Genomic DNA, 27,652 nt, shown 5'->3' with positions numbered 1-27,652 from the left:
GCGTGTGCGTGGGCGCGTGCATGTGTGTGCATGCCTGTGCGCGTGGGTGCGCATATGTGCGCGTGTGCACGCGTGTGCACGCGTGGGCGGGCGTGCGCGTGTCTGCACGGGCGTGTGCGCGCCCCCCGCGTGTGCGCCCCCCTCCAGCCGTGCCCGTGCGCCAGGTGCCGGGGTGCGGGGAGGTGCGGGGGGGGCGTTTTGGGGGGTGGCGGCGGCTCCTTTAAGCGCGGCGCGGCCCCGTGCCGAGCGCGGCCCCGCCCCGGCGGGTGCGCGCGGGCGGCGGGCGCGGCGGCGGCGCGGGGCGCGGGGCGCAGCGGGCACCGGCGGCAGCGGCCGCACCGCGCCATGGGCGCTCCGCCCGCCCGCGGGGCCGCGCTCCTGCTGCTCGCGCTGCTGCTGCTGCCCGCGCCGGGGCAGCCCCGCCGCCCGCCCCCGGGAACCGGCACCGGCACCGGCACCGGCACCTGCCCGCCCGCCGCGCCGCCGGGCGCGCTCCTGCCTCTGCCCCTGCGCCGCGGCGGCTCCGCCGCTTCCAGCGGCACCGGGGACAGCGGCGGGGCCGGGCCCACCCCGCGCACCGGAGCGCACGGCGGCACCGGGGACAGCGGCGGAGCGCGGCCGCTCTCGGCCACCGGCGCTTCCAGCGGCACCGGGGACAGCGGCGGCGGCGCCCGGCCTCATCCCGACCCCGGAGCGCCCGGCGGCGGCGCCGACGGATACGGCGGCGGCTCCGGGCCTGAAGCAGGCGCCGGCGCTTCCAGCACCGGGAGCGCTGGGGCTTCCCGCGGCACCGGGGAGCGCAACGGCACCGGGACCCCTGGGGATGCCGGAGACCATGGAGGCGCCGGGAGCACCGAGCGCACCGCGTGCACCAGCGACACCGCGAGTCCCGGGGCCACCGCGACCGCAGGGGCCGCCACGAGCCCTGGGGCCACCGGCACCATGCGGGTCCCCGCGGGCACGGGGCGCTCCCGCCAGCGCCGCAGCCCCAACACGGCACCGCAGTTCCAGCCCTCCAGCTACCAGGCGTCGGTGGCGGAGAACCGGCCGGCGGGGACGGCGGTGGCACGGCTGACGGCGGTGGACCCCGACGCGGGCGAGGCGGGGCGGCTGCACTACGCCATGGCCGCGCTCTTTGACAGCCGCTCCGACGCCCTCTTCACCATGGACCCCGTCACCGGTGCCGTCACCACGGCCGCCCCGCTGGACCGCGAGAGCAAGAGCACCCACGTCTTCCGGGTGACGGCGGTGGACCACGGGGTGCCGCGGCGCAGTGCCATGGCCACGCTGACGGTGACGGTGAGCGATGCCAATGACCACGACCCAGCGTTCGAGCAGCCCGAGTACCGTGAGAGCGTGCGGGAGAACCTGGAGGTGGGCTACGAGGTGCTGACAGTGCGGGCTACCGATGGCGACGCCGGCCCCAACGCCAATGTCCTCTACCGCCTCCTCAACGCCGGCGGTGCCAACGAGGTCTTCGAGATTGATCCCCGCTCGGGCGTCATCCGCACCCGCGGCCCCGTGGACCGCGAGGCCGTGGAGGCATTTGAGCTGCTGGTGGAGGCCACGGACCAGGGCCAGGAGCCGGGACCCCGCAGTGCCACGGCCACTGTGCGCATTGTGGTGGAGGATGACAACGACAACGCACCGCAGTTCAGTGAGAAGCGTTACATCGCGCAGGTACCCGAGGACGTGGCACCCAACTCAGCTGTGCTGCGGGTGACGGCCACCGACCGTGACAAGGGCAGCAATGCCCTGGTGCACTACAGCATCGTCAGTGGCAACACCCGCGGCCACTTCTACATCGACGCGCAGACGGGTGCCCTGGACGTGGTCAGCCCTCTGGACTACGAGGCCAGCAAGGAGTACACGCTGCGCATCCGCGCGCAGGACGGCGGCCGCCCGCCCCTCTCCAACATCAGCGGCTTGGTCACCGTGCAGGTGCTGGATGTCAACGACAACGCGCCCATCTTTGTCAGCACGCCCTTCCAGGCCACCGTGCTGGAGAACGTGCCCGTAGGCTACTCCGTCATCCACGTGCAAGCCATCGACGCTGACTCGGGTGACAACGCCCGCCTGGTCTACACCCTCCTGGAGACCGGCGCCGGCTTCCCCTTCGCCATCAACAACAGCACGGGGTGGATCGTGGTGGCCTCTGAGCTGGACCGGGAGGCGGTGGATTTCTACAGCTTTGGGGTGGAGGCGCAGGACCAGGGCAGCCCGCCCATGGCGTCCTCGGCCAGCGTCAGCGTCACCATCCTGGACGTCAATGACAACAGCCCCGAGTTCACGCAGCGGGAGTACGGTGCCCGCCTGAACGAGGACGCGGCAGTGGGCACCAGCGTGCTCACCGTCTCCGCCGTCGACCGTGACGCCAACAGCGTCATCACCTACCAGATCTCCAGCGGCAACACCCGCAACCGCTTCTCCATCACCAGCCAGAGCGGCGGCGGGCTCATCTCGCTCGCCCTGCCCCTGGACTACAAGCTGGAGCGGCAGTACCTGCTCACCATCGCCGCCTCCGATGGCACCCGCCAGGACACAGCCCAGGTGGTCGTCAATGTCACCGACGCCAACACCCACCGGCCCGTCTTCCAGAGCTCCCACTACACTGTCAACGTCAACGAGGACCGGCCGGTGGGCACCACAGTGGTGGTCATCAGCGCCACGGATGAGGACACGGGCGAGAACGCCCGCATCACCTACCTGATGGAGGACAGCATCCCCCAGTTCCGCATCGCCCCCGACACGGGGGCCGTCACCACCCAGATGGAGCTGGACTACGAGGACCAGGTGTCCTACACCCTGGCCATCACGGCCCGTGACAACGGCATCCCGCAGAAGTCCGACACCACCTACCTGGAGATCCTGGTGAGCGATGTCAACGACAACGCACCCCAGTTCCTCCGCGACTCCTACCAGGGCTCCATCTACGAGGACGTGCCCGCATTCACCAGCGTCCTCCAGGTCTCAGCCACCGACCGCGACTCGGGCCTCAACGGCAGGGTCTTCTACACCTTCCAGGGCGGTGACGATGGCGACGGCGACTTCATCATCGAGTCCACCTCAGGCATCGTCCGCACCTTGCGCCGCCTGGACCGGGAGAACGTGCCGCTCTATGCCCTGCGGGCGTACGCTGTCGACAAGGGCGTGCCGGCCAGGCGGACACCGGTGGAGATCCAGGTGACGGTGCTGGACGTCAACGACAACCCGCCCGTCTTCGAGCGGGATGAGTTCGACATCTTCGTGGAGGAGAACAGCCCCATCGGGCTGGTGGTGGCCCGCATCACGGCCACCGACCCCGACGAGGGCACCAACGCCCAGATCATGTACCAGATCGTGGAGGGGAACATCCCCGAGGTCTTCCAGCTGGACATCTTCTCCGGAGAGCTCACCGCCCTGGCCGACCTGGACTACGAGACCAAGGCGGAGTACGTCATCGTGGTGCAGGCCACTTCGGCCCCGCTGGTGAGCCGTGCCACCGTCCACGTGCGCCTGCGGGACACCAATGACAACAGCCCCCAGCTGAGGAACTTCGAGATCGTCTTCAACAACTACATCACCAACCGCTCGGGCAGCTTCCCCGGCGGCATCATCGGCCGCATCCCGGCCCGCGACCCCGACGTCTCCGACAGCCTGACCTACGCCTTCGAGCAGGGCAATGAGCTCAACCTGGTGCTGCTGGACCCCCGCACCGGGGACCTGCGCCTCAGCCCGGCCCTGGACAACAACCGCCCGCTGGAGGCCGTCATGAGGGTCTCCGTCTCGGGTAAGAACCCCTGGGGGGAAACCTGGGGAGAGGAGGGGGTGGTCTGGGGGGGTTTCCACCGGAGTTTGGGGCTGGGGAAGCCCCCATAGGTGCTCCCTGCTGCCTCCTGCCCTGGGCAGGGAGGTTTTGGGGTGCCCCCTCCAGATCTGGGGACATCCTGGGGACCTTTTGTCTGCCCTCAGTCCTGGGGGGCCTGAGAGGGGCCCAATACTGCAGAGCATGGATTTTTTTTTGGGGGGGGGGGGAAGTCCACAATGCTGTTGCATGGGTTTGGGAGCCCTGGGACCCTGTGCATGTGTCTGGGGGGGGTCCTGGCACTTCAGTGTGGGTCTGGGGGGGGGCAGCACCCAATGTCTGGGGCCCAGGGTAGAATGGGAGGGTGCTCTAGGGGGGTGGGGGGCCAACTTGGAGGGGGGGAGGGGAGTGGCTCCGGTGCCACCCTGGGGACTGGGGGGGAAACTGAGTCACAGACACCTCGTGGGGCCAGGCCCCTCCTGCCCCAGTGGCTCCATGTCGGGGGGGGCGAGGTCCTGGGCCTGCACGTCCCCCCCCCCCCCAGGGCCTCTGCCTTGTGTGGGAGTGACAGCGGGGGGACAGGGACCCGATGGGGCTGTGACCAGGGAGCTTTGGGGGGCTGGGCTCACCCGGCGCAGTGGGGACCACACGTGGGGGGGGGGGGGCACAGCCACCGCGTCCCACTGTGCTGGGGGAAACCGCAGCACGGGGGGGGGGCTTACTGGGGTTCCCAGTGCTCGGCCATGGGGAATCTGGGGGCAGGGAACAGGGTGAGGGCGCTTGGCTCCCCCTCCCCAAATCCTCTCCCCCCCCAGCCCTTCCCTGCCTCAGTTTCCCCCTTAACCCCTTCTGAGGGCACGTGGGGGCCCTCACTCACGGGGGGGGTCAGCTTGGGTACAGAGCTCCCCCTCCCACTTCTCTCCCCAGCCCCAGCGGGATGGGGGGGCAGCCCCAGCCCCCCACAGCACGCTGCCTGGTGCCGCGATGTCCCCTGCCCCAGCCCCGCGTCCCCCAGCCACCCATCTGCTGCTCCTGCTCCAGCTGCACAAAGGGGTGGGGAGGGGGTCGCTGGGAGCCCCCCTGCGCCCCCCCCTGCACAGGGGCTGGGGAACAAAGGGTCCGGCCATAGCTGGGCCCCCGCTGCCACCGCCATGGCAACGCCCCCCCCACCCCCCCCCGGCCACCAGCCACTGCCATGGGGCCACCGCCTGTCACCATTCCCTGAGCCCACGGCCCCCTGTCCAGTGCCACCCGCAGTCCCCACGTCCCCGAGCTGTCCCCTGGCTGCGTCCATCCGTCCATCTGCCGGTGCCCTGCCCATCCTCCATCTGTCCGTCTGTCCCTCCACCACCCCGGCGAGGAGGAGGAGGAGGCACCGCAGGCACCGACCCCAGGGTGGGACCAGTTGGGTTGTTGCCCCACAGCCATCCCCATCAGGTGCCACCATGGAGGGCACAAGGGGTGGCTGGTCACCCCATGACCAGGCCCAATGGGTGCCACCACAGTGACCATGAGGGGCTGGGTGGTCGCCCCGTGACCATCCCCACTGGGTGCCACCGCAGTGACCACCACAAGTCAGGTTTTTTGCCCCATGGCCGTCCCCGCTGGGTGCCACCGTGGCTACCACGGGGAGGTGGGTGGTCGCCCTGTGACCATCCCCACCGGGTGCCACCGCGGTGACCGCGGCCGTTGTCCTGCCCGCAGATGGGGTCCACAGCGCCACGGCGCAGTGCACGCTGCGGGTGACGGTGATCACGGACGAGATGCTGAGCAACAGCATCACGCTGCGGCTGGCCGACATGTCCCAGGAGCGCTTCCTCTCGCCCCTGCTCAGCCTCTTCCTGGAGGGGGTGGCGGCGGTGCTGGCGGCCCCCCGCCACCGCGTCGTGCTCTTCAACATCCAGACGGACACGGACGTGGGGGCCGCCCGCATCCTCAACGTCAGCCTCTCGGTGCGGCTGCCGGCCTCGGCGCGCGGCGCCCGCTTCTTCTCCTCGGAGGAGCTGCAGGAGCGGCTGTACCTCAACCGCTCGCTGCTGGCCGCCATCTCGGCGCAGCGCGTGCTGCCCTTCGACGACAACATCTGCCTGCGCGAGCCCTGCGAGAACTACATGCGCTGCGTCTCCGTCCTCAAGTTCGACAGCTCGGCGCCCTTCCTGGCCTCCGACACCGTCCTGTTCCGCCCCATCCACCCCGTCACCGGCCTGCGCTGCCGCTGCCCGCCCGGCTTCACCGGCGACTACTGCGAGACCGAGGTGGACCTCTGCTTCTCCAGCCCCTGCGGCAGCAACGGGCGCTGCCGGAGCCGCGAGGGCGGCTACACCTGCGAGTGCCACGAGGACTTCACCGGTGAGCACTCGGCACCGTCCCCGGGCTCCCTCGTCAGCCCTGCGCTCCCGGCCCTTCTTCCCTGCCGCTCCTCCGTGCGCCCCAGCCATCCCCTCGTGGTGCGCCCCTCCAGCCCTCACGGCACCCATCCCCGTCGTCAGCCCTCCCTTGTCCAGCCCCCAGCCTCCCCCCGTCCATCCCTCCGTCCAGCCTCTGTCCCCATCCTCCCCTTTGTCTCCCCCCCTCCCTCCTTCCAGCCCCCCAGCCCCAATCCCCTACCCCCTGAGCCCCTCCCCGCCCTCCAGATCCCTCTGCGCACCACCACCACCCCCCATTGTCCTCTCCTTGTCCCCTCCTCCCTGTCCCCTCTGTCCCTTCATCCCTGCAGGATGTCAGGGCGGAGGGAGACGTCTGGGGTGACACCCCGGGGACACTCTGGGGACACCCTGGGGTCACCCTGGGAACACCCCGGGGACAGGCTGCCACCACCACGTGGCCACCTGCCCCCCCCTCCCCAACGTGTGGCTCTGCTGGGGGGACGCCACAATCACGGGGTCACCCTGGGAGCGGTGGCACTGGGGACCCCCAGGCACCCCCAGCCCCCCGGGGGGGGGCAGCCAGCTGGAGGAGGGGGCTGTGGGGGGGGGGGCTTTGTCTCGGTTGCCGTGGCGATGGGAGCCGGTTGCCACGGTGATGGAGCTGGGGATAAAGAGGCTTTGGAGATGCAATGGGGGGGGTGGGAGGTGGGGAGGGGACCCCCAGGGCTTGGGGGGGGGACGACGACCCCAGTGCCGGGGGGACCGGTGCCAAGGTGCCCTCGTGCAGGGGAGCACTGCGAGCTGAGCGCCCGCCGTGGCCGCTGCGTGCCGGGGGTCTGCCGCAACGGGGGCACGTGCGTCAACCTGCTGGTGGGGGGCTTCCGCTGCGAGTGCCCCCCCGGGCACTACGAGAAGCCCTTCTGCGCCATGAGCACCCGCAGCTTCCCCCCCCGCTCCTTCGTCACCTTCCGCGGCCTCCGCCAGCGCTTCCACTTCACCCTCGCCCTGACGTGAGCCCACGGGGGGGGCGGGGGGAGATGCCATGGGGAGGCCACGGGCAGGGGGCTGTGAGGCAGGGAGGTGGGCACCCCGTGTGCATGGGGTGGGGGCAGTGGGGTGTGGGGTGGTGGGAGCCCCATGGGTGTCACTGTGGGCAGGGGGGCAGGGGGTATGGGTAGGAAAAATGGGGCAGGGGCAGTGGGGTGCCCAGGAGGCATGGGGGGGTAATGGGGCATGGGGGGGGAGTGGCTCATGGACGTGGGGTTGGGCAGTGGGGTGTGGGGTGGTGGGCGCCCCACTGGGGACTGTGGAGTCCCCATGGACATGGGGGCTCCCAGATGGCATGGGGGGGGCGCAGCAGGGCATGGGGTGGCAGCACATCCCGGTGGGCACCCGGGGTTTGGGGCATGCCAGGGAGATGTGGGGTGATGGGGCAGGGCCCCGGGCGCTCTGGGGACAGGACTCAGCCCCTGTCCCCGGGCACAGGTTCGCCACCAAGGAGCGGGACGCGCTGCTGCTCTACAACGGGCGCTTCAACGAGAAGCACGACTTCGTGGCGCTGGAGATCGTCCGCGAGCAGATCCAGCTCACCTTCTCGGCAGGTACGGCCCCGCCGCTCCCCAGCACGGCATCCGCGGCATTTCCTCCTGGCACCGCACCGCGGCACCGGCACCGCGTCCCTGGCACCGTGTCCGCATCCCTGGCACCGCGTCCCGTGCTTTGCATTCCTGGCACCACATCCCCGGCATCACATCACTGTTGTTGCACCCCGGCACTACCTGGCCCTGGATCCCCATCTCCGCATCCCATACATGTCCCATGCACCCATCCCTGGCGCTGCCCTGTGGCACCGTCCCCCCGCTGTCACCCCCCGCCCCCTCCCTGTGCCCCCTCGCTGCCCCCGGGCCGTGCCCACAGCCCGACGTGCCGCGCGGTGCCCGCAGGTGAGACCACGACCACGGTGTCCCCGTTCGTGCCGGGCGGTGTCAGCGATGGGCAGTGGCACCGGGTGCAGCTGCACTACTACAACAAGGTGGGGGCGCGGGGGGGCCGCCAGGCTGCCACAGCTGGGGGGGGGGACAGTGGGAAGGGGCTGCATGGGGTGGCGTGGGGGGATGGACAGAGGGACGGGGAGGTGGGGGCTGATGGGGGGCATGGAGGGGAGCAGGGGGGTGGAGGTGGAGGAAGAGGGTGGAGGGGAGCAGGGACGTGGGCTTGGGGATGAGGAAGAGGATGGAAGGGATTGGGGTGGGGATTGGGGTGGGTAAAGAGTGGGATGGAGGGGAGAAGAGGGAGTTTGGGGGTGGGTAAAGGGGGGATGGAGGAGGGCGAGGGGCTGAGGATGGAGGAAGAGGATGGAGAAGAGCGGGGAGGTTGTGGGATTTGGGAGGGGAGGAGGAGGATGGAGGGGAGCGGGGTGGGGGCTTGGGGGGATGAGGGAAAGGGTGAAGGGGAGTGGGGCACTGGGGATGGAGGAAGAGGATGGAGGGGAGAAGGGATGTGGGTCTGGGGTGGAGGAAGAGGACAGAGGGGGATAGGGATATGGATTTGGGGACAGAGGAAGAGGATGGAGGGTAGTAAAGAAGTGGGTTTGGGGTTGGAGGAAGAGGACAGAGGGGAGCGGGGATGTGGGTTTGGGGATGGGGGGAAGAAGGGCTGGGGCCCAGCTGGGAGGATGATGGGGGGATGAAGGCCAGCGGGGAGGGGGCAGCACTGGCACCATGGCTCATCCCGTGCCCCCAGCCCGTGCTGGGGAAGTCAGGGCTGCCCCAGGGCCCGTCGGAGCAGAAGGTGGCCGTGGTGGCAGTGGACGACTGTGACACAGGCATGGCCCTCAAGTTCGGCCCCATGCTGGGCAATTACTCGTGCGCGGCGCAGGGCACCCAGTCCGGCTCCAAGAAGTAAGGCCGGGGGCTGGGGGGGGGGGGGTGAAGGTGTGAGTTGGGGGTGCCCCCCGGGCCCCCGCGGGTGACGCTGGTGCTGCAGGTCGCTGGATCTGACGGGGCCGCTGCTGCTGGGCGGGGTGCCCACCCTGCCCGAGAGCTTCCCCATCCGCAGCCGCCACTTCGTGGGCTGCATGCGGCACCTGCACATCGACGAGCGCCCGGTCGACCTGGCAGCCTTCATCGCCAACAACGGCACCGTGCCAGGTGGGGGGGCTGGGGGGGACTGGGGGGGGGGCTGGGGAAATGCCCAGAGCTCCCCGTGCCCCCTCGGCATGGGGACGTGGGGCTGGGGGTGGCAGGAGCAGGGGGCTGGAGGGGGCCGTGCGCCCTGGGCACGGGGATGTGGGGATAGGGGACAGGGGGGTGCTGAGGCAGGGGGGGTCAGGGCACACGGGGCTGGGGCAGGGCTCTCTGCAGCCCCAGGCCATGGGGGTGTGGGGCTGGGGCATGTGGGGTTAGGGGGGTGCCTGGCTCTGGGTCTGGATGGGGGCCGGGCGGGGGCACCGTGCAGGGAGCATTGGGGCAGAGGGTGGCCAGGGATCACCGTGCCACGGGGCACTCGGGGTGCCTGGGGGCGGTGGGTCAGGGGGCTGCAGTCTGTAGGGCTGGGTGGGGGGCACAGTGCTGGGGGGCACCAGCCCCGCACCACCCTGTCCCCCCCCCTGCCCTCCCGCAGGCTGCCCCGCCAAGAAGACGGTGTGTGACGCCGGCACGTGCCACAACGGGGGCACCTGCGTGCACGAGTGGGACAGCTTCAGCTGCCAGTGCCCGCTGGGCTTCGGGGGCAAGACGTGCCAGGAAGGTAACGGGGGGGCTGGGGCCAAGGTGGGGGGGGGGGGACACGGGTCTGGCTGGGGGGGCAGTGGGCGCACACGTTGCTCTGTGTCCCCGCAGAGATGGCGAGCCCCCAGCGGTTCCTGGGCAGCAGCCTGGTGGCCTGGAGCGGGCTGGCGCTGCCCCTGACGCTGCCCTGGCACCTGGGGCTGATGTTCCGCACGCGGCAGCCCCGTGGGTTGCTGCTGCGCGCCTCCGCCGGGCCCACGGCCACCCTCACCCTGCAGGTGTGCCGGGGGGCAAGGGGGGGGCACGGGGCACAGAGTGTATGGGCCTGGGGAGCTACGGGCATGGGCGTTATTGGTACGGGGGTTATGGGTACAGGGGTACTGCCCTGGGGTATGGGGTGGGGGGCTATGGGCACAGGGTCTGTGGGTGCAGGGATTCCGGGCATGGGAGGTGCTGCCCTGGGGTCTGTGGGCATGGGACTGTTGCTCTGGGGGGGCTGTGGGAATGGGGGGTGGGCACGTGCATGGGGGAGGGATCGCTCTGGGTCATATTGCTCTGGGGGCAGTGTGGGGTGGGGGGGTACTGTGCGGGGTTAAGGTTATCCTTAGGGTTAGGAGCTACTGCCCTTGGCAGGGGGGTTGCTGTGGGGTCTGCTGTCCAGGGGGTGTTGCCCTTGGGGGGGGCATTGCTGGGGGGTCAGTGCTGGGGGGGGGATATTGTCCTGGGGGAGTTACTGCCCTTGGTGGGGGATGATGCTGGGGGCCATTGTCCTTATGGGGGGATTGCCCCTGGGAGCAGGGGTTACCCCAGGGGGATTGCCCTGGAGGGGGGATTACCTGGGGGGGATTTGTGCAGGGGGCATCGCCCTGGGGGCCATCACCTATCAAGGAGGGTGCTGGAACCATGGGGGGTGTAGGGGGGGGAAGGTTTCCATGGGGGGCAGTGCTGAGGAGGACCGGGGGGGGGGCACTGACACCTCTGCCCGCAGCTGAGCGAGGGGCAGGCGGAGGCGGGCGTGTGGCAGGGGGGCTCCCGCCTGGCCTGGCTGCGGCTACCCCATGCCAGGGTCAACGACGGCGCCTGGCACCACCTCCAGCTGGAGCTGCGGGGGGCCCCCGGCCGCGCCCCCCCGGCCACCCTCCTCCTCCTCGCCCTGGACTACGGCCGCCACCAGGTGATGGGGACGCGGGGGCGCTGGGGCAGGGCGCAGGGTGGGGACCCCCCAGGGGCAGGGACCCCTCGGTACCCGCGGTGCCCCGGGGCTGGGCGCACTCAGAGCCCCTGTCCCCGCAGGCGGTGGCCGACGTGGCCGGGGGGCTGCAGGGGCTGCGGCTGCGGACGCTGAGCGTGGGGGGGCTGGCAGGGGACAGCGGCCAGGTGGAGCAGGGCTTCCGCGGCTGCCTGCAGGTACGTGGGGACATGGGACGTTGGTTGGCAAGTGGGAGGGGGGCAGGGGCATGGGGACGTGGTGCAGGGCATGGGGACATGCACAGGGCATGGGGACATGGCGCAGGTGAGGGGGACGTGGGCACGGTGCTGTGGGACATGGGTATGGGCATGGCGCTGTGGGCACGGAGCACGGTGTAGGTCATGGGGACATGGGAAGGGGGACACAGTGCCTGTGGGCCTAAGGAGTTGGGGACAGGGACACAGGCTGCGGGGCCATGGGGACATTTGGGCACAGCGACACAACCTGGGGCACTGGGCACAGGGACTGGGGCTGGGGGCCCGGGGGGCCCAGGCGCAGTGGTGACGGGCGGTGCCGCAGGGCGTGCGCATGGGTGAGACGGCGGCCAGCGCGGTGGCACTGGCGGTGGCACCGGCGGCGCGGGTGAACGTGGAGGGGGGCTGCGCCCTGCCCGACCCCTGCGACTCGGGGCCGTGCCCCCCCCACAGCTACTGCAGCGACGACTGGGACAGCTTCTCCTGCAGCTGCCACCCCGGTGAGACCCCCCGAGGCCACTGTCCCCTCCCAGCGCTGTCACCTCCCCAGGCGCTGCCACCCGCAGTGCTGTCACCTCCCCAAGCACAGCCACCTGCTGGGCGCTGCCATCCTTGGTGTGGCCACCCCCAAGCACAGTCCCCAAGGCACTGCCACCCCCTGTCACTGTCCCCCAGGCACTGTCACCCCCTGTCACTTCTGCCTTTGGCACTGCCACCTCCAAGGCACAGACCTCAAGGTGCTGCCACCTTCCCTGGTCACTGCCACCCTTGTCACTGTCCCCATTGTCACTGTCACCTTCCCTGCTAACTGCCACCATCCTTTCACTGTCCCCGTGGCCACTGCCAACTTTCCTGGGCACTGCCACCCCCTGTCACCGTCCCTGGGCACTGCCCCCCCATCACTGTCCCCCCATGGCCACTGCCACCCTCCCTGAGCACTGCCACGTTCCCGTTGGTGTCCCCATGCACTGCCACCCAGGGCACCGCTACCCCCTCACAGCCACTCTTACCCATCCCTAACCAAGGGACAGGGGACTCTGGGGACACCAGCTGGGGACTCTGCCTTGGCTGCCCGGCACGTGTCCCCAACTGTGCCTGTCCTCGTGCCCGGCCCTGCAGGCTACTTTGGTGACAGCTGCATCAGCGCCTGCGCCCTCGACCCCTGCGAGCACCGGGGTGCCTGCGTGCGCAGAGCCGGTGCCACCCACGGCTACGTCTGCGAGTGTCCCCAGGGCTACTTCGGGCCATACTGCGAGCACAAGTGAGTGGCAGGGAGGGACGGGGCACACGCGAGTGTGACAGGCGCCCATCTGGATGTCCGTCACACTTGTGCGTGCCCCATCCCTCTTGCTGGGTAGGGGTGGGTGTGCAAGGACGTGCTGGGGACAGGAGGGGCACAGTGGCCTTGCAAAGGAGCAGGGTGGCCATGTAAGTGGCAGGGTGGGGACAGGAGGGGCACGGTGGCCATGCAAGGACCATGGTGGCCCTGCACATGACAGAGTGGGCGTGAGAGGGGCATGCTGCGGTGTGAGGGTGCAGTGGGCACTGCAGGAGCACAAAGACCATGCAAGAGCCACGGTGGCCATCATGTCCCCACCGTGTCCTGTGTAGGACCACCGTGGCTCTTGGGGGAGATTCAGAGGGCAAGGTGGCCACACAAGTGGCAGGGTGGGTGTGAGGAAGGCACAGCGGCTGTGCAAGGGGCCCAGTGGCCATGCACAATATGTGTGCCATGCCATGCTGTGCCATGCCGTGCTGTGCCATGCCATGCTGCGCCACGCCGTGCTGTGCTGCGCCATGCCATGCTGTGCCATGCCGTGCTGTGCCATGCCATGCCGTGCCATGCCGTGCTGTGCTGCCCACGTAGGGTGGACCAGCCGTGCCCACGGGGCTGGTGGGGCCACCCCACCTGCGGCCCCTGCAGCTGCGACGTCGCCAAGGGCTTTGACCCCGACTGCAACAAGACAACGGGCGAGTGTCGCTGCAAGGTGAGCACCCGTGCCCCCTGCCTGGCCCCGTGCCCCCCCGCCTGCTGCGGCCCCACCGAGCCCCCTTGTGCCCCCCCCTCCCCAGGAGAACCACTACCGGCCGGAGGGCAGCGATGCCTGCCTGCTCTGTGACTGCTACCCCACCGGCTCCCTGTCCCGCCTCTGCGACGCCACCAGCGGGCAGTGCCCCTGCAAGGCCGGCGTCATCGGGCGCCACTGCGACCGCTGCGACAACCCCTTCGCCGAGGTGACGGCCAGCGGCTGCGAAGGTGGGTGCTGGCAGCTGGGTGCCACCGTCCCCAGCGGTGCCCAGCCTTGATGCCCGGCCCCTTTGGCTTTTGCAGTCAACTACGACAGCTGTCCCCGTGCCATCGAGGCCAGCATTTGGTGGCCACGGACGCGCTTCGGGCTGCCTGCTGCTGCCCCGTGCCCCAAGGGCTCCATCGGTAAGGGGGGGACACGGGGACAGGGCTGCCTGTCCTCACTCTGTGCCCCACGGGCTCTGTTGGTAATGGGGAGACTTGGGGACAGGGCTGCCCCGTGCCACCCTGTGCCCCAGGTTCTCTGTGGGTACAAGGGGGACGTGGGGACAGGACTGCCCACATCTATCCCATAGGTCCCATTGGTGTGGGAGGGACACAGGGACAGGGCTGCCCAGTGCCACCCCATGCCCCAAGGCCCACCTTGGTAATGTGGGAAGCACAGGGACAGGGCTGCCTGTCACCACCCTGTGCCCCCACAGGGACAGGGCTGCCCAGTGCCACCCCGTGCCCAGAGTGCTCCATGGGAGTGGGGGGGAACGTGGGGACAGAGCTGCCATCCCATGCCCTGATGCCAACCTGTGCCCAAAGGTCCCCACGGGTACAGGGGACATGGGGACGTGCCGGTGTCCCCGTGGTGTCCCCGCTGACCACATTCCCTGCAGGCACAGCAGTGCGTCACTGCGACGAGCACAAGGGCTGGCTGCCCCCCAACCTCTTCAACTGCACCTCGCTGGCCTTCGCTGCCCTCAAGGGCTTCGTAAGTGTCCCCAACCGGGACTGGGAGAGGGTGAGGGGACAGGGAGCGGGGCGGGGGGGTGGCGGCGGGGGCTGAGGACGGTGATGCCGGCAGGCGGAGCGGCTGGTGCGCAACGAGTCGGTGCTGGACACGGCACAGTCTCAGCGGGTGGCCCTGCAGCTGCACAACGCCACGCGCCACACGGCCGCCTACTTCGGCAGCGACGTGCGCCTGGCGTACCGGCTGGCCGCGCGCCTGCTGCAGCACGAGAGCGCCCAGCGCGGCTTTCGGCTGGCTGCCACGCAGGACGTCCACTTCACCGAGGTACGGGGGGGACCCCGCTGCGCCCCCGGTCCTGGGGAGGTGGGCTGGGATGGGGGAGGACAGGGCACACACTTGGGTCCCCTCGCCGGAGAGGGGTGCGCAGTGGGACCAGCCGGGTGGCAGATGCACTGGGACACCTCCAGGACACCTCCTCCTCGCCCTGCTCCCCAGGGGACAAGGAGCAGGGCTGGAGCCCAGAGGTCACCGTTAGAACACAGGGTGGGGGGTGCAGGGGTCGAGTGTGCTGGGGACCAGCCCTTAGTGCTGGGGGCCCGCATGGTGCCCCAATCCCAGGGAGGAGCTGAGCTCTGTGCATGGTGAACTTGGTGCCCCCCAGGGAAAACTGAGGTGCCGGGGTGATGGGCACACCCCTAACTCAGGATGGGGGGCACAGCAAGCCTGGCAGTGCCAGGCCCCCCACCACAGAGCCTTGCAGCGCAGTGAAGCAGAGGGGGAGGGAAAAGCCGTGCCCAGACGCTGTGGTGATGGGCACCACGGCCGCGGGCACCACGAGGCACTGTCCCAGCCCTGCCCGTCCCCCAGAACCTGCTGCGGGTGGGCAGCGCCCTGCTGGACGCCAGCAACAAACGGCACTGGGAGCTGATCCAGCAGACGGAGGGCGGCACGGCCTGGCTGCTGAAGCACTTCGAGGACTACGCCAGCGCCTTGGCACAGAACATGCGCCAGACCTACCTCAGCCCCTTCACCATCGTCACCCCCAACATCGGTGAGGGAACGGGGATGGGAACAGGGATGGGTGTGTGCCCACGGGTGGGTGGGTGCTGGTGGGGGGGGTGCCCAGCGACATGTGCACCCCTGGGGACATGTGTGTGCCCTGGGGCTGGGAACCCCTCTGTGCCCAAGGATGGGGACATGTGTGCACCCAGGGACACGCCTGTGCCCCAGGACATGGCCACGCGCACACCTGTGGACATGATCATTGTGTTCCCGTTCCGTGTGCCCAGGGGGCTTGTGTGTGCCTGGGGACACCTGCAGAGCTAGGGACATGGATGTGTGCACAGTGATGCTGCCACACATGCCCAAGGCCACACGTGTGCGTTTACCTGCTGGGGATGCGGCCCCACATATGCCCGGGGGGCACGTAACAGTGGGGTTCTGCCCACGTGGGCACTGGGTGCCAGGGGCTGCGGGTGCTGGTGCGGGGCTGGTGGTGACGCCCGGTGCCGCAGTGGTGTCGGTGGTGCGGCTGGACAAGGGCAGCTTCGCGGGTGCCCGGCTGCCACGCTACGAGGCGCTGCGGGGGGAGAAGCCTCCTGACCTGGAGACCACCGTCATCCTGCCCGAGAGCGTCTTCCGGCCCCCCGAGGGCAGGCGTGAGTCCTGGGCGGTGTTGGGAATGGGGGGGGGGCGGTGGCACAGGTTGGGGGGGACACCCCACAGCCATGGGGTGGGCAGGGCCATGGGGGACCCCTGCACATCTGTGGGGATGGGAGGGTTGGGGACCCCGGTGTGGCCAAGGGACTGGCAGGGTTGGGGGTCCCTGATATGGGGCTGGCAGGGTTGGGGACCCCACTGTGGCCAAGGGACTGGCAAGGTTGAGGGTCTTCAGTATAGGGCTGCCGGGGCGCCAGGCTCCCACCATCCCCTGCCCGCCCACCCCAGACCACCCCACGGGGCACGGGAAACCACTGCCGAGCCCGGGAGGGCAGGAGGAGGAGGACGAGGACGAGGAGGAGGAGGAGGAAGATGAAGAGGCTGCAGAGGAGGAGGAGGAGGAGGAGGAGGTGACCTTGGTGACCCGGCACAAGCGGCACCCGGAGCTGAGCGAGGGCCAGGCCATTGCCAGCGTCATCATCTACCGCACCCTGGCTGGGCTCCTGCCCGAGCAGTACGACACCGACAAGCGCAGCCTCAGGTGCCATGGGGGCCACTCAGGGCACTGGGAGGGGTCTGGGACACGGGGAGCACAGGGGGTAGGGGGAATGCTGTGGGGTACCCAGGCATCGGTGCACAGGGTGTCCATAGGGTGCTAGGGCAAGGGAGGGAGCTGGGGGGTGCTGGGACACGGGGCAGCCCCCAAGGGACACACACAGGGGGCCTGAGTGTCCCCGGGGAGGGGCTGGATGGGGCTGCCTGTGGCTGCTGCATGGACCTGTGGGGTTGTGGGGTGGGTGCCCATGGCCCTGACCGCACTGTGCCGCAGGGTGCCCAAGCGGCCCATCATCAACACGCCGGTGGTGAGCATCAGCGTGCACGCGGCGGCAGGGCGGGCGCCGCGGGCGCTGGAGAAGCCGATCACGCTGCAGTTCCGCCTGCTGGAGACCCAGGAGCGCTCCAAGCCCATCTGCGTCTTCTGGAACCACTCGCTGCTGTGAGCGGGGGACGGGGAGAGGGGGTGGCCTGGCACCCCCAGGGGGAGGTGGCACGGGGATGGGGACACGGGGTGGGCACTGCGGGGAGGGGACGGCGCTGGCCGTGGGGTGACGGGAGGGTGGCGAGGGGCTGGGGCTGTGCTGTGCAGCCCGTCCCTGTGGGTGACACGGGGACGGGAATTGGGGGGTGGCAGCCCTGGTGCCAGCGGTGCGGGTGGGTGGCATGGGGACGGAGCTGCGGGGTGGCTGCCCTGAGCCTGGGGACAGGAGTGGGTGGCAGGGGCATGGCGAGGGGGGTCCCAGCATGGCACGGGGTGTCCCCAGCATGGGGTGTCCCTGGGGGTGTCCCCCCGCCCCGTGCCGGACCCCACGCTGCTGTGCGCGCAGGGCGGGCGGTGCGGGCGGCTGGTCGGCGCGGGGCTGCGAGGTGGTGTTCCGGAACCAGAGCCACGTCAGCTGCCAGTGCAACCACATGACGAGCTTCGCCGTGCTCATGGACATCTCCCGCAGGGAGGTGCGGGCAGGGGGCGGGGCTTGGGAAAGGGGGCGGGGCTTGGGGGGAGTGGGCGGGGCCATGTGGCAGGGGCGCTGGGTTGGGATGGGAAGGCGGGGGCTGAGCAGGGGGCGGGGCTGGGGGCAGAAGTGGGCGGGGCTTCATACATGGGGTGTGGCCCAAAAGTGGGCGGAGCTCCCACGGGGGCGGGGCCACTTGTGGGCGTGGCTTCCCATAGGGACAGGGCCATGCAATGGGTGGGGTCCTGAAGTGGGCGGGGCTTCATATAGGGGGTGGAGCCCAGGAGTGGGCGGGACTTCATACAGGGGGCGTGGCCCAAAAATGGGCGGGGCTCACGAGGGGCGGGGCAAGTTGTGGGCGGGGCTTCCCATAGGGGCTGGGCCTTGCAATGGGTGGGGCCCAGAAGTGGGCAGGGCTTCATATAGGGGGCGGGGCTCCTGATTGTGTGGGGGCGTGGCTCGGGATGGGTGTGGCTCAGGGCGTGTCCGAGGGGGCATGTCCTGACCCCCCCCCCCATGCGTCAGAACGGGGAGATCCTGCCGCTGGCGGCGCTGACCTACGCCTCGCTGGGGGTGGCGCTGGCGGGGCTGCTGCTGGCCGTGCTGGTGCTGGGCGCCCTGCGGGGGCTGCGCTCCAACCGCCACAGCATCCGGCGGCACGGCGCCACCGCCCTGCTGCTGGCACAGCTCGTCTTCATGCTGGGCATCAACCAGGCCGACCTGCCGGTGAGGGGGGGGGCCACGAGGGGGGGGGCTACGAGGGGGGGGGGGCACTTTGGGCTGGGCTATGGGGGCGGGGCTTAAGGGGGTGGGGTCCATGGGGGCAGGGCCATGGGCCTGGGGAGCTGGGGAAGGGTTTGGGGGATAGGCGGGGCTTAAGGGGGTGTGGTCAATGAAGGGGCGGGGTCAACCAGTGGGTGTGGTCATTGAAGGGGCGGGGCCAGGTGATGGGCGGGGCTCCCCGGTGGGTGTGGCTCGAGGGGTGTGGGTTATGGGGGGGTGTGGGTGCAGTGGGTGGGGCTCCAGGAGGCCCCCCCCAGGGTGCACCATCGGTGACGCGGTGTGCGCGGTGCAGCTGCCGTGCACGGTGGTGGCCATCCTGCTGCAGTTCCTGCACCTGAGCGCCGTGGGCTGGGCGCTGCTGGAGGCGCTGCACCTCTACCGGCGCCGCAGCGAGCCCCGGCACGTCGACCGCGGGCCCATGCGCTTCTACCACGTGCTGGGCTGGGGGCTGCCCGCGTTCATCACCGGTGAGGGCCCCGACCCCCGGGCATGGCCATGCCCCCCCGCCCACCTGCCCCAATCAGCTGGCAGGGGGTGGTCCTGGTTCCCCACCCCCAAGGAGCTTAGCCCCACCCCCAGCTTCATGGCCACGCCCCCAAGATCCTAGCCCCGCCCCCATGGTCTTAGCCCCGCCCCCAAGTGCCTGGCCCCGCCCCCAGCGCTTCCATCCCAAGGAGCCAGCCCCGCCCACACGGCTTTAGCCCCGCCCCTTTAGCGCATGGCCCCGCCCCACTTTACATAAGCCACGCCCCCCATGTGCTTAAGCCCCCCCCCCCTTTGCATAACCCCGTCCCCACTTTGCATAAGCCCCGCCCCTCGTTTTGCATAACCCCGCCCCCATGTGCCTAAGCCCCGCCCCCAGCAGCACAGCCACCTTCCCACCCCTCGCCCTTCCCCTGCCCCGCCCCCCCGGTGAGGCCCCGCCCCCTCCGAGGCCCCGCCCCCCCCCCGAGGCCCCGCCCCCTCCGAGGCCCCGCCCCCCGAGGCCCCGCCCCACCCCGTGTCTGCGCAGGGCTGGCGGTGGGGCTGGACCCCGAGGGCTACGGGAACCCCGACTTCTGCTGGCTCTCCATCCACGACAGCCTGGTCTGGAGCCTGGCGGGGCCCAGCGCCTGCGCCGTGGCGGTGCGTAGGGGACCCCCGGGGCACCCTGGGGACCTGCAGGGACCCCGCTCACCGCCCCCCGCCCCACAGGTCGGCGTCTTCTTCCTCGTGCTGGCGGCCAGGGCCTCCTGCGCCGCCCCCCAGGGCTTCGAGAAGAAGGGCACGGGGTGAGTGGGGGCACGGGGCGATGGGCACCCACGGGTGGCAGGGGTGTGGGAAGGGCAGGGAGCACCCATGGGTGGTAGGGGCACAGAAGGGATGGCACCCGTTGGTGCCAGGAGCACACGGAGGGCACAGGGTGGCATGGGTGCCAGGAAGGAGTGGGGCACCCGTGGGTGGCAGGAACACAGAAAGGCATTGGGGGCACCCATGGGTGGCACGGGCACACAGAGCACAGAGCACCCATGGGTGCTGTGGCACACGAAGGACAGGGCTGCCCACAGGTGGCAGCAGCATGGGGTGCCCATGGGCAGCCCCACACAGTGTCCCCGCAGCAGGGGGTCCCGGGGGGTCCTGCCCCACGCGGGTGCCTGCCCCATGGCACGGGGGGTGCTGACGCGGGGCCCCCCCCAGCTCCGGGCTGCAGACGGCGCTGGTGGTGCTGGTGCTGCCCAGCCTGGCCTGGCTGCTGGCCCTGCTCGCCGTCAACAGCGATGCCATCCTCTTCCACTACCTCTTCGCCATCTCCAACTGCCTCCAGGTACCCCAGCCCCCCCCCGTGCCCCCACCCCACGCACAACACTGCCCGCTGCGCCCCGAGATCTCTGCACCGCTCCCCCTCCAGCTCCTCTCCCTCTGCAGCTGATGGGGGAACCCATGGGGGCACAGGGGTGGGCGAGGGGAGGGGGAGCACCCGACGTGGGGGGGCCTTCACCTGCTTTGGGGAGCTAATGGGGGGCACCAAATGGGTATGGGGAGACCCTCACCTCCTTGGGGTGCCACTGGGGGGCACCCAGTCAGCACCCACCTGCAGTATCAGCAGGGTCACCCAATGGGTATGGGAGGAGCCTCACCCACTTTGGGGTGCCAATGGGGGGCTGGGGGGCACCTGAAGGGGGCTCCCTCCATGCCCCCCACCCACAACCCCCCCTCTCCGCCCCAGGGCCCCCTCATCTTCCTCTTCTGCGTGGTGCTGAGCAGGGAGGTGCGGCAGAGCCTGCGCTCCAGCTGCGCCCGTGCCCGCGGCCCCGACCCCGCGCTGGCCACCAAGTCCACCCTGACCACCGTGAGTAGGGAGGGGGGGACACAAGGGGTGGGGGTGCCACCACAGCCACCACGTCCCCGTCCCCTTGCAGGCATACAGCTGCGACACCACCTACGTGGCCGGCCGGCTCTACCAGGCGCCCTTCGGGGACTCCACGGGCTCCCTGCACAGCGTGGCCAAGAGCCAGCACAGCTACATCCCCTTTGTGTGCAGGTACGGGGCGGGGGGGGCTCTCCGGGGACACGCACATACCTTGGGACGCCCCTGTCACCGCTGTCTTGCAGGGAGGACGCGGGGCTGAGCGGTGGCCGCGTGCAGCCGGCACTGGCCGAGCCGGGTGGGCTCCTCCTGGACGCCGCGGAGCAGCAGCAGGGTCGGTGCGCCCAGCTCGTCCCTCCTCAGCCCACGGGCGGCATGGGGTGGGGGCACCCGCTGACTTCTGTGTGTGTCCCCCCCCCAACTCACAGAGCACGACACCGATTCCGACAGTGACCTGTCGCTGGAGGATGACCCCAGCGGCTCCTACGGCTCCACGCACTCCTCCGACAGCGAGGACGAGGCCGCCGGTGCCGGCTGGGACGCGCTGCTGCGCCCCGAGCAGCCGCCCGCACCCACGGGTAAATCCCACAACGGGGGCGCCGGGGGGGGGGTAGCAGGTCCAGGGGGTGCACCTTGGCTCAGCTCCCCCGTCCCCACCCGCAGGTGACAGCCCGGTGGCCCCAGCGCGGCCGTACTGGCCCGGGGAGTTTGTGACAACAGCCAGCGAGAGCGATGGGCACGGGGGCTCGGAGACGCTGCGGGTGGAGCCGGCGGTGGGGGGCGAGGTGCCCCCTAGGCCCACCCCACTGCTGCCACTGCCTCATCCCCACAAAGGTACGGGGCAGCAGCACCCATGGGTGCCGGGGAGCCGTGTCCCGGGAGTGGCACTCCCGGTGACAGCCGCGTCCCCGCAGGCATCCTGAAGAAGAAGAGCTTGCCCCCCATCAGCGAGCGCAGCAGCGCCCTGCGCCCCGGGCAGCCCGTGCCCCCCCCGCCGCCCCCCGCCGGCACCGCCGCCTCCTCGGGCAGCGAGGGCAGCCGCGGGGGGGGCCCCGGAGCACCCCGGCCCCGCCAGAGCCTGCAGGAGCAGCTCAGCGGCGCGGCGCCCATCGCCATGAGCATCCGGGCGGGCACCGTGGACGAGGACTCCTCCGGCTCCGAGTGAGTGCTGGGCGCAGGCGGGGTGTCCCCGGGTGCTGGGGTGCCCCCCGGGTGCCGTGGTTCCCGTTGGGTGCCCATTGGGTGCCCATTGGGTGCGAGGGTGGCCACTGGGTGCCAGCAGAGTGCCAAGGTTCCCCTCGGGTGCCGCGCGGGTGCAGGGGTGCCTCGGGTGCCCGTTGGGTGCAGGAGGGCCAGCCGGGTGCAGGGGTGCCCATCGGGTGCCCATGAAGTGCCACGGGGCCTGCTGGGTGCCTGCTGGGTGCTTGTTGGGTGCGGGGGTGGCCACTGGGTGTTAGAGCTCCCCCTGGGCCCCACTGGGTGCTCACCCCGTGTGAGGGTGCCCAGCAGGTGCCGGGTACCCCCTGGGTGCACGCTGCATGGCACTGGGTGCCCACTGGGTGCCCACTGGGTGTGGGGGTGCTCAGTGGGTGCCGCACTGTCCCTTGGGTGCCCAGGGGCTTTTTGGGTGCCCATGAAGTGGGGGCACCTGCACTGGCCCCAGTCTTGGTGCCGGCTCTGTCCCCGCGGGGGGGCAGCGGGGGGCAGCTCGCACTAACCCTGCTCTTCTCTCCTCCCCACCCCCCGCCCAGATTTCTGTTTTTTAATTTTCTCCATTAACATGTGGGGGCTGGAAGGGGGGAGCGGGGGTGCTCCTGCACCCCCCCACCCCCCGCCACCCTCTCCATCCCTTGTCTGTCGGGGCGAGCGCCGGGGTGCTGCGGGCACAGCGGGCACCCCCTGCTCCCGGCCCCCCCCGTGATCATGCATCTGTCTGTCTCGTTTTTATCCCCCCCCCCTCGTGCCCACCCCCCCCGGCAGGAGCGACGAGACCTCCATCTAACGGGGACCCGGCGGGCACCACCCCTGCTCCAGGGACACCAGGGGGGTGGCACTGGGAGGGGGGGGGCATGGAGACGCACCCCCCATTGCACTTTGGACCCTGCCCCACGCCTGGCAGGGCTTTGCCCCCACACACACCCCGGGGGGCCATGGGGCAGCTCTGCCGGCATGGGGTGCCCCCCCCGGTGCCATGGGGCACCCCCAGGAATTGTCCACGGCACTGATGCCCAATGGAGTTTTATTTAAAAAAATACATGAAAAATACAAAAAAAAGAAAAAAAAAAGGACATACGGGGGCCCCTCACCGTGCCAACCCCCCCCAGGAGGGGAGTGGGGGGGGCACATGGCCGGGGGGATGCAGTCACCCCCTCCTCGGCTGTGCTGGGGCACGGGGGGGGCAGGTCGGCGGGGGTGGAGGTGTCTTGCCACCCCCCCCCCCCAGGGACGAGGCTCAGGCAGTGTCACCAGGGTGGGGGTGGCACCGGGTGCTGGATGCTGGGGGGGGGGTGAGGGACCCCTGGGTGCGTGGGGTGGGAGGGGCCGGGGGGGGTTTCCTACTGCTGGTGCGACCTTTTGTAATTAAAGCAAAATCCAACCTGAGCCTCTGCCTCCTCCTTTTGGGGGGAGCCGGGGGGGGGGCACTGCTGCCCCCTGCCCCCCCGTGCCTCAGTTTCCCCGGGCGCCCCAACTCCGTCACCGCAGGGTGCTGCTGGCCGTCGTCTTCCGGGGGGGGCGCAGGCGGCTGCTGGGGGGGGCTGCTCTGCACCCTGAACCAGCCCCCCCAGGGGCCGCCCCTGCACCTGGGGGGAGAGCAGGCGTGGGGAAACTGAGGCACGGGGCGGCCCCGCATCACCGGGGGCGCAGAGGGGCCGTCCCCGTGTCCCCGGGGGCAGCTCCCAGCCTTACCTCTCGGTGCCACCACGCTGGCCCGCGGGGGGCCCCTCCCGCCTGGTGCCGTCCCCAATGTCCCAGCCCGGCCGGGGGGCTTGGGGATGGCACTGGGTGGGGGGGGGCGGCTGCTGGGGACGGGGATGGCGGCGGTGGTGGCCCTGGCACGGGGTGCACGGGTTGGGGGGGCGGCAGCAGCGCCACCCCTCGCCTTTGGCTGGCCTGGGAGAGATGGGGGGGTTGGGGGGGGGACCCCACTGAGCCCCCAGCCCCGTGGGGTGCGCTGGTGTCCAGGGGGTCTCTGCTCCCTGTCCCCACGCTGTCCCCATAGGATGGGTGACCCTAAGGGAGGGGTGTCCCCATGGCGGGGGTGTCCCCATGAGATGACACCCCACGGCACGGGGGTCCCCACGGTGCAGCTGTCCCCAGTGGGCGATGCCCCACGGCCTTGTACCCGTGCCAAGGAGCTGCCCGTGCCCAAGTTGTCCCTGTCCCCCCCCCAGGCCCGTCACCCCGTTACCTGCTGGCCCTTTCCGGAGGGGCTCGGACCTGCCCCGTGCCGCAGCCCCTGCCCCACGCGGGGGGCACAGCCGGGAAGGGCCCCCCCGGGCAAGGGTTCCCCTGCCCCGAGCTGGGGGTCCCTTGGGTGCTGGCGGGGGGTGACAGCCGGGGGTGTCCTGGAAGCAAAGAGATGGCGGGGAGCGGGACGGGGGGGGCACAGCCCACACCCCATGCCCCCTCATGACCCCGCACGTGGTGTCCCCCCCCCCGCAGCGCCGTCACCTACCTCGCGGGCGGGGGGCACGGTGGGCAGCAGCTCCCGCACGGGGCTGTCCTTCACCACGAAGGTCTCGCGGCGGGGGTTTCGGGGGCTGCCCCCCCCCCCCGGCGGGCTGGGGCCGGGGCCCAGGGGGGGCAGGTGGCTGTGCTGCAGCTGGGCCGCCAGCCGCGTGGCCTCGCGCACCATCTCCTCCAGCTGCGCCCCGCTCAGGGGGCTCCAGCGCACGCCCCCCGGGGACTCCTCATCCTCCTCATCCTCCTCCCGGCTGTGGGGTGAAGGCCAGCGTCAGCCCTGCCCCGGAGCCCCGTGGGGGCCCAGGGGGTGGCACCCCACCGGGTGACCCTGGCTGCGGGGTGCCACGTCCCTGGTGCCCCCCAGCACCTCGGCCGGAGGGCATGGTACCCCCAGGCTGTGGCACATCCCCGTGTCCCCCCGTGTACCCCTGTGTACCCCAAAACCCCGGGGACAAGGCCGTGGGGTGGCATGTGCCCTGTGCAGGGAGCTGTGTCCCTGTGTCCCCCCGTGTCCCCCCCATGTCCCCCCCATGTCCCCGTGTCTCCCCTGCCCCGTGTCCCCGCGTCCCCCCCTCACCTGTCGGCAGGGGACAGGACGCTGAAGTCGAACCTCTCCTCGGTGATGAACCGCACGTCCGGGGGGGCGCGGGGGGGACCCGGGGGGTGACAGCGGGGGGAGCCGTCGGGGGGAGCCCCGTGGGGCCGGGCCCCCTCCGGGGCAGCTGCCCTGCCTCGCTCCTCCGTCATCGCCTCCGCTCGGCGGGCGGCACCGGGCCCCGGCCCATGGGCGACCTGGGGGGAGCGGCGGTGACCCCGAGCCCCCCCCCCCCCCCGGTCCCCCCATACCCCCCCCCGTGCCCCCCCCCGGTCCGGGCACGGCTCCCTCCGGGCCGGGCTGTGCCGGCAGCGGGCACAATCGCGCTTTGTGCCGCGGGGACGGCACCGGGCGGCGCGGGGCCGGGGCCGGGGGGGGCCGGGAGCCGAGCCCCGGGGGGGGGGGTCCCGGCCCCGCAGCCCCCCCCCGAGCCCTGGGGGTCCCGGTACCGGGGGTCCCAGCCCCGAGGCCCCAAGGCCCGGGGGCTCCCGGCCCCGCTCCCCCACCCCGGGGTCCCGCCCCCCTCCCGCCGCCCCCGTCCCGGGGGTCCCGGTGCCCCCCCGCCCCCCCCCCCCGCTCACCGCCGCCCCCGGGTCCCGCTCGGTGCCGGCGCGGGGCGGGGCCGGAGCGAGGGGGCGGGGCGAGGGGCGGGGCCAGCGCCTTCGAATTCTCCCTCCTGTGACGTCACAATAGCGGCGGCCCGCCCGCGCCGCGCCGATTGGCCCCGCCTCCGCGCCGCGAGCCTTGGCCCCGCCCACCGCGCGCCTCGGCCCCGCCCCCGCGCCGCGCTCGCCGCCCATTGGCTGCCGCCGGCCGGGAGGGGGCGGGGCTCCGGAAGCGCGCGCGGCGGCTCCCGGTGGCCGCTTCCGGCGGCGGCAGCATGGCCGCGGTGCCGCCCGACTCCTGGCAGCCGCCCACCGTCACCATGGAGACCACGTAAGGGCCGGGGCCGCCCGCCGCGGGCACCGCCGGCACCGGGACCCCTCCCCCGGGAACCCTCCGGTACCGGGACCCCCCCGCGTCCCCCTCCCGGTACCGGCACCCCCCGCTCCCCGCCCCCCCCCCCCGGTTCCGGAGCCTCCCCCCGCTCCCCCCCCCCCGGTACCGGGACCCCCCCGGGCCCTCCCCGCGGCCCCTCGGTCCCTTTGCGTGCCCTCCCCGCCCCCCCCCCGGTACCGGATCCTCCCCGGTGCCGCCCCGGTCCCGCCATCCCCCCGCCTGTCCCGGGCCCGGGCCCTTCCCAGTGCCCCCCGGTGCTCCCCGCGTTGTCCCCCGGGGCCGCTCAGCCCCCGGTGCCGGTCCCGGTGCTGGTCCCGATTCCGGTGCTGGTCCCGGTGACGGTGACGGTGACGGTCCCGGTGCCGGTGCAGGATGGGGACCCTGGTGCTGGAGCTGTACTGGCGCCACGCGCCGCGCACCTGCAAGAACTTCGCCGAGCTGTGCCGCCGGGGGTACTACAACGGCACCCGCTTCCACCGCGTCATCAGGGACTTCATGGTGCAGGGCGGGGACCCCACCGGCACCGGTAAGCACGGCCCGGACCCCCCCCCAACCGCGGGATGGGGACACTGGGACCCCCCCGGGGCCGTGCTGGGGACAGCCCCCGGCCCTGTTACAGGGACACCCGGAGCCCCCAGCTGTGGGATGGGGACACGGGGACCCTCCCCAAGCCCAGTGGGACACCAGAGACCCCCCCCCAGCCTCATGGTGGGAATACTGGGACCCCCCCAGCCCCATGGTGGGGACATTGGGACCCCCCCCATCCACATCAGAGTACACTGATCCCCCCCAGCCCCGTGATGGGGACACCAAGACCCCCCCCAAACCTATGACTGGGACACAAGTCCCCCCCCAGCCACATGGTGGGGACACCGGGACCCCCCCAGCCCTATGATGAGGACACCAAGACCGCCCCCCAAACCCATGATTGGGACACTGATCCCCCCCAGCCCCATGGTGGGGACACCGGGACCCCGCCATCCACATCAGGGGACGCTGCCCCCCCCCCCAGCCCCATGATGGGGACACCAGGACCCCTGTGCCTGGGGGGGGGGGGGGGCTCTGACCACCGTGCCCGCAGGCCGCGGCGGTGCCTCCATCTACGGCAAGCAGTTTGAGGACGAGCTGCACCCGGAGCTGAAATTCACCGGTGAGCGCTCCCCCAACCCCGCTTTCACCAAACCCGCCCCCCAAAAAAAAAAAAAAATAGGAAAAAAAAATAATAATATTTTTTCCCGCTTTTCGGGGTGCATCCCGCAGGCGCTGGCATCCTGGCCATGGCCAACGCGGGGCCGGACACCAACGGCAGCCAGTTCTTCCTGACGCTGGCGCCCGCGCAGTGGCTGGACGGCAAGCACACCATCTTCGGCCGCGTCTGCCAGGGCATCGGCGTCCTCAACCGCGTGGGCATGGTGGAGACGAGCGCCCAGGACCGGCCCCTGGACGACGTCAAGGTGCTGCGCGCCGTGCCCGCGGGGTGACGCGGGCAATAAAGGCGTGGAACGGCCCCGCAGTGCGGCACTGACACGGGGCTGGCAGAGGGGGGACAGCGCTGTGGGGCCGGGGGGGTCGCCGGTAGGATGTGGGGCTGGCACCCCCGGGGGGACGCCCATGGGGTGTGGGGGTGTCACCCTTGGGGGGCGCTGATGTCATCCAGGAGGGTGGCACCCACAGGACACGGAGGTGGCACCCCGGGGGATGCTGATGGGGGGTGACCTGCAGGACGCCCATGGGGGGCACTGACTGCGCCCCATGGGGTGTGTCAC

The 27,652-nt window shown here is 71.3% G+C and overlaps 3 protein-coding genes across 9 annotated transcripts; 2 read left to right on the top strand and 1 right to left on the bottom strand.

The window, feature by feature from the left end:
- Positions 1-280: 280 nt before the first annotated feature.
- Positions 281-23,209, top strand: CELSR2 (cadherin EGF LAG seven-pass G-type receptor 2). Of its 5 annotated transcripts, none has more exons than XM_068659585.1 (35): positions 281-3,769; positions 5,489-6,133; positions 6,938-7,160; positions 7,636-7,751; positions 8,094-8,182; positions 8,893-9,050; positions 9,136-9,299; positions 9,772-9,897; positions 9,990-10,156; positions 10,867-11,052; positions 11,172-11,285; positions 11,647-11,821; positions 12,441-12,582; positions 13,189-13,309; positions 13,395-13,578; positions 13,654-13,755; positions 14,235-14,329; positions 14,423-14,632; positions 15,176-15,359; positions 15,823-15,966; positions 16,256-16,508; positions 16,797-16,964; positions 17,353-17,479; positions 18,004-18,204; positions 18,554-18,728; positions 19,274-19,386; positions 19,456-19,532; positions 19,939-20,065; positions 20,468-20,590; positions 20,661-20,782; positions 20,854-20,942; positions 21,037-21,186; positions 21,272-21,442; positions 21,523-21,769; positions 22,589-23,209. In XM_068659585.1, the coding sequence occupies exons 1-35, from the start codon at positions 346-348 to the stop codon at positions 22,608-22,610; spliced, it is 8,934 nt and encodes a 2,977-aa protein (XP_068515686.1). In that variant the 5' UTR covers positions 281-345; the 3' UTR covers positions 22,611-23,209. The 5 variants fall into 5 exon arrangements, with proteins under 5 accessions (XP_068515686.1, XP_068515682.1, XP_068515684.1 ...); XM_068659581.1 differs by having other exon boundaries at positions 16,208-16,508; XM_068659583.1 differs by lacking the exon at positions 22,589-23,209 and adding an exon at positions 22,360-22,573 and having other exon boundaries at positions 16,208-16,508; positions 20,706-20,782.
- PSRC1 (proline and serine rich coiled-coil 1) lies at positions 22,831-25,702 on the bottom strand. 3 transcript variants are annotated; one of them, XM_068659590.1, is made up of 6 exons: positions 25,469-25,702; positions 24,870-25,084; positions 24,285-24,543; positions 24,018-24,174; positions 23,516-23,839; positions 22,831-23,409 (listed from the first exon to the last, which is right to left on the bottom strand). In XM_068659590.1, exons 1-6 carry the CDS (start codon positions 25,685-25,687, stop codon positions 23,303-23,305), a joined length of 1,281 nt encoding a protein of 426 aa, XP_068515691.1. In that variant the 5' UTR covers positions 25,688-25,702; the 3' UTR covers positions 22,831-23,302. The 3 variants fall into 3 exon arrangements, with proteins under 3 accessions (XP_068515691.1, XP_068515693.1, XP_068515694.1); XM_068659592.1 differs by having other exon boundaries at positions 23,516-23,719; XM_068659593.1 differs by lacking the exon at positions 23,516-23,839.
- PPIL1 (peptidylprolyl isomerase like 1) lies at positions 25,694-27,393 on the top strand. The gene is made up of 4 exons (XM_068659594.1): positions 25,694-25,823; positions 26,258-26,412; positions 26,968-27,036; positions 27,147-27,393. Exons 1-4 carry the CDS (start codon positions 25,768-25,770, stop codon positions 27,365-27,367), a joined length of 501 nt encoding a protein of 166 aa, XP_068515695.1. The 5' UTR covers positions 25,694-25,767; the 3' UTR covers positions 27,368-27,393.
- Positions 27,394-27,652: the final 259 nt, after the last annotated feature.

The sequence above is a fragment of the Anas acuta genome, chromosome 24, assembly GCF_963932015.1.
Source record: "Anas acuta chromosome 24, bAnaAcu1.1, whole genome shotgun sequence".
NCBI classification, from domain to species: Eukaryota; Metazoa; Chordata; class Aves; order Anseriformes; family Anatidae; genus Anas; species Anas acuta.
Note: the sequence above shows the minus strand (reverse complement) of the source record. Positions and strands in the feature narration are given on the sequence as shown.

Excerpts from the sequence above, each read along its gene's own strand:
- CELSR2 (XM_068659580.1), top strand. The coding sequence starts at position 346 with ATGGGCGCTCCGCCCGCCCGCGGGGCCGCGCTCCTGCTGCTCGCGCTG. Across the intron at positions 13,756-14,234 it reads GTGCCCCAAGGGCTCCATCG|GCACAGCAGTGCGTCACTGC; the intron begins GTAAGGGGGGGA and ends CATTCCCTGCAG. Across the intron at positions 20,066-20,467 it reads CCATCTCCAACTGCCTCCAG|GGCCCCCTCATCTTCCTCTT; the intron begins GTACCCCAGCCC and ends TCTCCGCCCCAG.
- PSRC1 (XM_068659590.1), bottom strand. The coding sequence starts at position 25,687 with ATGGGCGGCGAGCGCGGCGCGGGGGCGGGGCCGAGGCGCGCGGTGGGC. Across the intron at positions 24,544-24,869 it reads GTCCTGTCCCCTGCCGACAG|CCGGGAGGAGGATGAGGAGG; the intron begins GTGAGGGGGGGA and ends TTCACCCCACAG. Across the intron at positions 23,410-23,515 it reads CAGCGTGGTGGCACCGAGAG|GTGCAGGGGCGGCCCCTGGG; the intron begins GTAAGGCTGGGA and ends CTCTCCCCCCAG.
- PPIL1 (XM_068659594.1), top strand. The coding sequence starts at position 25,768 with ATGGCCGCGGTGCCGCCCGACTCCTGGCAGCCGCCCACCGTCACCATG. Across the intron at positions 26,413-26,967 it reads CGGGGACCCCACCGGCACCG|GCCGCGGCGGTGCCTCCATC; the intron begins GTAAGCACGGCC and ends CCGTGCCCGCAG. Across the intron at positions 27,037-27,146 it reads CCCGGAGCTGAAATTCACCG|GCGCTGGCATCCTGGCCATG; the intron begins GTGAGCGCTCCC and ends TGCATCCCGCAG.